This window comes from Arachis duranensis, chromosome 4 (assembly GCF_000817695.3).
Source record: "Arachis duranensis cultivar V14167 chromosome 4, aradu.V14167.gnm2.J7QH, whole genome shotgun sequence".
In the NCBI taxonomy this organism is placed as follows: domain Eukaryota; kingdom Viridiplantae; phylum Streptophyta; class Magnoliopsida; order Fabales; family Fabaceae; genus Arachis; species Arachis duranensis.
Window position 1 is genome coordinate 117,791,838 of NC_029775.3, and position 6,926 is coordinate 117,798,763.

Consider the following 6,926-nt stretch of genomic DNA (forward strand, 5'->3'; position numbering starts at 1 on the left):
AAACGTCGATGGATGGAAATAAGTGAATGGAAGAAGCAATAGTATTAATAAAGAAAAGTACGAGGAACTAAGGAATGTTTTATACAATGTGTATAATGAGATTAACTTGAAATTAAAATTAAATTAAAGATAATTAATTAATTTTAAATAGTTTTTAATTTAAAATTTGAATCAAATTATAATTCTGTTAGTTATGGTAATTAATTAATTTTATTGACCAAGTAAAATAATTGTTTTACAATCTACAAATTTAACTTAACAATTATTGACTAAGTAATAATTGGAATAGAGAAAACATATTGATTTGCTATTTCAATCAATTTTGTTAAAAATAATTGATTATTTTATCTATTAAATCGATTAACATGATCGAGTTATTGGACACTAATTATTACTTATTAATTCAATTGGTGTCAAATTAAACGGATTAGATTAATCGCAAACACTTCACATTGTTTTTTCTTTTTCTCCACTTCAAAAGAATGTTTAACATTAAATCTTAGTTTTACAAAAAAAATTAAGTTTTAAAAATCAAATTAGTTAAATGATCTCATACCATATTCATATACCATAAATAAGATCATCATTAATAAATAATTTATTTTTTTATTTTTAATTATTAATGATACAATTATAAAAATATAAATGATAAATAACACGAATTATGTATTTATATTACTCTAAGTATAAACCGTGATAATTTAGGAGATTTTATGATCACATAATTTATTCATAAATTGTGGTAACATAGTAAATGGTAAAACGTGGTTACTTATCACAATTTACATAATAATGAATCAGAACATGTAAGTAAAGAAATTGTCATTGTTGTATTTGAGTAAACAATTTTCTCAATCATTTTATTCAAGTAAAATGTCCTATTTATAAATATATATAAATAATTTTTAATTATTTAAATTTTTTTATATCTCATTGACTATCTAAATGAGATAAATATATGTGATATAAATTAATAAATATACTACAAATTATTTATTTTAATAATTAAAATAATTAAATTATTTATTTAAAAAAACCTGAAAAATGTGCTACTAGTAAAATTGAGCCTTGAAAAACGTTTTTTTTTTGTGACCAGCCTTGAAAAGCGTTTAGTCTAACTTATAATGATGCTAAGAGTAAAAAATTTTGACCGAATATATAAAATATGAATTTGGATTTCTTTTGTTAAGGAAAAAAATTAGTAAAATAATAAAATATTAAATTTATATTTTTTTATTGTACGTGAATTTTATTATTTTAATTTAAAAATAATTAAATATTTATCTTTTTATTTTGTCAATTAAAAAAGCTCATAATTAACCACAAAATAAAAAAATAAAGCTCTAAATTTAAATATATATGACAAGAGAAAACAATATACTTGGAAGATGCATAATTGTATACTAGTGAAATTTAGTATTGGAAAGTATTTTAATCTAAATGAGAGTAAATGTGAAGAAAAATTAAAATTTAATAAGATCTAAATGAATTATCCACTCACATTTGTTAATTTTTAATTTATAAATGCAATTATACAGTGACTTGCATTAAAACTTTAAAAGTATTGCACTATTAAATAACCAATTTCGTTAGGGAAACAACAGCGGTATATATAATCAATAACAAGCCAACAAACATATTTAAATTATATTCTATATTAATTAACTGTCATTAATTATTTAAATTTTATTTTTAAAAAATATAAAATTAATAATTACTAATGATCTCTTTTGATTCTAATTTATCTTTTATCATTTACTAGTGTTAAATTCATATGATGCACGGACTTACATTTTAATTTGACATTATAAATTGAAAATAATATTTTATAATCATAAATATTTCAAGTTTAGTATAACATTATCATCGTTATTATATAATAAACGTATTGAATATGTTGTTTCATATTTATTCAAAGTAAAATACAAATAGAATCGTTTGAAGTCTATAATATTCTTGAACCATAAAGAGAGAGACCTGAAAAAATAAGAACATATATAACTGTAATAGTAGTATATCAATTTTATAGTAAATTTTTATATCAAAAGGCTAATGAAAATTTATCGACAACCTATTATTTTATTAACCTCATTAGAAAAGCAATTAGCATATGATGTGCACCGTGTTACACACTTCATTTCAAGTCTGAAAGTAGAGTTATTGATAAATTAGATATATCTACTGTAAATATTTGTGCAAAAGTATAAATCTTAACATGCTATTAAAATGAAAATACTATTTTTTTTACCTAAATATTATTAAAAACTTCTTTGAACATGACATTTGTTGTTAATGACTTTGGATTACCGTCTTCATCCAGAATTAGAACCTTGAGGTCACTATGACTCTTAACTCTTGACAAAGCAACGTAAAGTTGTCCATGGGTGAATGCTAATTTTAGCAAGTAAAACCCTACATGCATATGTGATAATGATTGACATTGACTCGTATTGATGGTCATTGCAAAGCACGCTGTTAATGAAGATTGTCTCCATTAGAACTTAAATGGCAATCCTGAATTCGAAGAGATCAAATTCATTTTTGGAAAGTACATTTTGTCGTTAATATTTCTACCGTTTACTACCGTCGCTCCAATTACGTTGTTGCCAATTTTGTTACCTATTAACCTTGTCCCGTTGCATAAACCTGAAGTATGGTCTATGCTTTATAGCGACTCCTGGCTTTAAAGTCAACTTGTGGTTGGGTAGTCCCATAGTTTCTGAAAATCAGACCAGATCGGTCAGTCGAACCGGTTCAACCGGGAACCGGTAATGAAAACATTCTGGTCCATTGCCAATAACCCCTGATCAAAAAACCATTTGGAAACTGCTAGTTGGACCGGACTGGTAACCGGCTGGTTCTATAAAAACAATGCCGTTTTGTGTTAAAACAAAAACAAAACCCAAATGTGCAAGCCTCTGAAGCCATTCGGCCATTCCATTCGTGAACCCCCTCTTCCCCAAACATTCGTGAAACCCCCCCTTTTGGAGCAAAACCCTAGCCACTTCTTCCTCAGGTTCCTTGCCGCCGCCGCCCCCCCAGATTCTCCTTTCTCGTCACCTCCGCTTCTTCCTCTTCCCCAGCTCCAGAACCCAGGTAGCTCGACCCGTCGTCCACTGGCTTCTCTCTTCGTGGCTTGGAGGTTGGAGCAACTTGCCGTTTGCTGTCGTCTCACCTGTCGCCGTTGTCTCATCTCTCATTGGTTGCTGTCCATGTTTCCGTCGAAGGTGGATGGTCGTGCTTTGCTTCTTCCTTTTAATTTTGCTCTGGTTATTGATGGCTCTGGTTACTGAATGCTTGGTTCTTCTTCTTCCTTTTAATTTCTGAAATTTTTGCTCAAATATTGTTGCTAATGTTCTTCTTCTGCCTTGTTAAAGCTCTGTTTAATTTAATGTTGTTTTGAACTTTTGAATTTCTTCCTTGCTAATGCTCTGTTTAATTTCTAAAATTTCATTCAGTGTTTAATATTTAATTTAGTGTCATCACTACCTTGTTGAATGGTGTTACTGTTCGATAATGTACTGGTGTTGCTGTTTTAGTATTTTATAATGTACTGTTGTTTTCAGTGTTTTGTAATTGCTAAATAGTGATTGTTGAGTTTAGATATGGTGTTGCTGATGATTAATTTAGTGTCACCTTTTAAATGTTTGTTCTTTGTTGCTAAATGCTGCTACTGTTTAGATATGGTTTAGTGCCTCTTGATAACTTATACCGTGTTATTTGTGCTGAGGTTTTATGTTGCTGCATACTTGTTTTTTTCATAGCTTCATGTTTTAGGAATGGTTTTTATTGGCCTCATTTTTTAAGTGTTTGTTTTATTTATAATAATTTGTTCCTATTTCATGGTATGAATCTAAATTAATTTTTCACTTAGGTAGTTGTTATGTTTATCATCTAAATTCAATGAATTTGTTGATTTATATTTCATTTATGTTTATCAGCAAGCTTCCAATTTGTTTATGTAGTACCTGCCTCTACTTTTTAATTGTTGTACAAATGAATGTGTGATATATATTGATTGTCTCTTCTTTTTTACCTCTTGTTGACTATGGTAGAGTTGCTTGTTTGTTTATAGAATTTGGAGCATTTTCCAATTGAGATTAATTGATTATGCATAGCTTCACTAAAGAATTTGGAGCATTTTTCAATTGAGATTAATTGGTTAGGTATAACTTATTCATTTTCTCAATAACGTTCACATACTAAATCATGTTGCTGTTTCAACCTAGTTAATGTGTCATATAAGCCGAGTTTATCAGCTATTGTTATTTTAATTGCTATCCACCTGTGTATGAGAATGCTTGTGGGATTTTAGTCTTCTTGTCTTGTATATGAATCCTGAAATCCTGAAATACCGATAAATTTGAAATTCTTGTTGTAGTATTTTAAATTTGTAAGATATTTTAAGATTTATATTATTCTATAATTATATTTTAAAATGTTTATTTATAATTTATTTATTATTTTATTCTAAAATGGTTTTTCCAGTTGAACCACGGTTGGACTGGTTGAACTAGTAAACCAGTGACTAGAGCAGTTTGATGACCGGTCCAGTTTTCAGAACCTTAGTAGTCTCGAACATTTGATGTCATTTAGGAACTCTGGTGTGAACCACTCTTGTTTTACATCTTCATTCTTATCAGCTTGACATGTGTCAAAACTTAGATACTCCTTTTCCATCCTTGGGAAGATTGTCAAGATGAAATCGTTTACCTTTTCAACACTTTCAAGCGTGAGTGCAAAAATTATCCTACTCTGAAAATACCTGTAATCTGACATGTTTCCAACAAATTTGAATATGTTAAATCTACCAATTGAGAGAGAAGGTTATCAATAGTTACAATCAGCAGATCATTTGGAACTTCAACTTCTGACTCATCATCAATAGCAGAACCAATATTTCTATTTTCAACATCATGTATCTAATTAGCAAATATCTTCATTTCACCATCATGTTGATATGAAGAAGCCATTAGAAGCCTCATATTCATATGAAGCTTCAGAACCTTACAGAACGACCATATATGGGATGAGTTAATAGCTGATGATAATATATCGTGTCTACTCCCTTTCGGAATCACTGGAATTATCTGTCTGAAATCACCTCTTAGAACCACAATCTTACCACCAAATAGTTGATGTATTTTATATTGATCGGTAACTGACTTAAGATCCGCGAGTGTCTGATCAAGTGCTTTAAAGCACATTTTATTAAGCATTGGTGCTTCATCCCAAATTATTAAGGTACTTTGGATTAACAGCTCAGTCTTCAAACTGTCATGCTTGATGTTGCAAGTAGATTCACCAGTAATTGTAATGAATATTAAAAACCTAGAACGAGCCATTCTGCCACCAGGTAGGAGTAAAGATGCAATTCCACTGTATGCAACATTTAAAATAATATTTCCTTTAGACCGAATAACAGAAGATAGTATATTTCAAATAAATGTCTTACCACACCCACCATACCCATGAACGAAGTAAAAACTACTAGAGTCTGTAATAACAACATTGAGTATCTCACCGAATACTAATATTTGTTTATGAGTTATCTTTTATTCCGTTATAAGTTTTGAAGGTTGTGGTAGGCTTAGAGAAGGGAGGGTTGAATCTATACCTTCCTTTTCAGTTGCTATTATGACCTTTTAAAATAAACTTTCCATTTTGATTTTGATTGTACTCAGCAGCGAAATTTATGAGACAATTTATTTTTGTCTCATGAATATCAGAAAACAGAACACATCAGAGAAGAGAAAAGCTAACACCAGTATATATCCTGATTCGGTTACCTTGTGCTATGCAACCTACATCCAGTCTCCTCCACAACAATGGAGGAATTTCCACTATAGTTAAAAGTATTACATACACCAATTTCACACTCAAGTTCTAACCTAACTTGATATTGGCTATGCTAATACCTAACTCTTCACTCTTAGTGCTAACCCAACTAAGAAAGGGATACCTTACAGGTACAAGATACAAGACATAGACATACCTAAAGAAATCAGAAAATAACTTTAGACTTTTCTCTCAAGTGTATCACTCAGCCTTTTTTCACTCATGGCTTTTACTTGAGCTTTCTCAATATGCCTTTTCTCACAAGAAATTATAGAAAGATAAACATAGAAAAGTACATCACAATCTGTAAAACATGAAGGAGATTGACTTCATCAACAGCCTCTTAGCTATGTGCAAAACCAGATTTGCAAACCTCAGATACAGTTTTTCAGTATTGGTCGAATCCTTCTTTGAAAGAAAGTATTATCCAAGTAGAGGAACTTCTTTGCAGAACACAATTCTCTCAACTCTGGTTTTTTCTCCTTTTTTTCTGAATGAATAGCAAACTTCTTTTTATCTCCTTGCATGTTCCTTGGTTGCTCACCCTAGGTCAACTTCTTGAGCACTGAGCTTCACCAACCCAGCCGTTCACTTTTTCTCATTAAACATCAGAGTGGAAACTTTGCTTCTGACTTCTCTATCTTGACCGAAAGCCATAATACAGCAACCAAAAAATCTTCCAATGGTCAACTGAATCTGAACCATTGAGAAGCTACTTGATCCCCAAGAATCATTTGTTACCGTCGATACACAGCAGATTAGGGCAGAAGGCAACTTTCTCTTGTATACCATTTTCGGACTTGCAGAGAGTTGGGAAGAAGAGAAGAAAGTATTATGCATGTAATAGGAAATAAAAATCACCTTTAGCTTCTGACTTCTTCTTGATACAGATTAATGTCGGTGATTAGACTTCATCCTTTGACTTAACCTTCTCTTTCTTGCTTCTTTGGTGAATAGCTTAAGGAAGAAGCTCTCTCTCTCTCACTTCTGTGATTTTTGACTAAAAGGGAATAGATGAACGTTGCTTTTGGGTGAAAGCAATTTGGAGAGGTTTGAATGAGAGAAGCAATCGGGCTTGGATCGGATTT

General features: G+C 30.6%; 1 protein-coding gene across 1 annotated transcript; it reads right to left on the reverse strand.

The window, feature by feature from the left end:
* Positions 1-2,740: 2,740 nt before the first annotated feature.
* LOC110280606 (uncharacterized) lies at positions 2,741-6,630 on the reverse strand. The gene is made up of 4 exons (XM_021141724.1): positions 6,431-6,630; positions 5,007-5,379; positions 4,812-4,922; positions 2,741-2,860 (listed from the first exon to the last, which is right to left on the reverse strand). The coding sequence occupies exons 1-4, from the start codon at positions 6,628-6,630 to the stop codon at positions 2,741-2,743; spliced, it is 804 nt and encodes a 267-aa protein (XP_020997383.1).
* Positions 6,631-6,926: the final 296 nt, after the last annotated feature.

Bases quoted from the DNA above. Each gene is read 5' to 3' on its own strand.
- LOC110280606 (XM_021141724.1), bottom strand. From the start codon at position 6,630: ATGGTATACAAGAGAAAGTTGCCTTCTGCCCTAATCTGCTGTGTATCG. The intron at 5,380-6,430 runs GTGAACGGCTGG...TGTTGCATACAG, and splicing joins CTGATGTTTAATGAGAAAAA to TGGAATTGCATCTTTACTCC. The intron at 2,861-4,811 runs GTAGATTTAACA...TTGTTTTTATAG, and splicing joins ATAACCTTCTCTCTCAATTG to AACCAGCCGGTTACCAGTCC.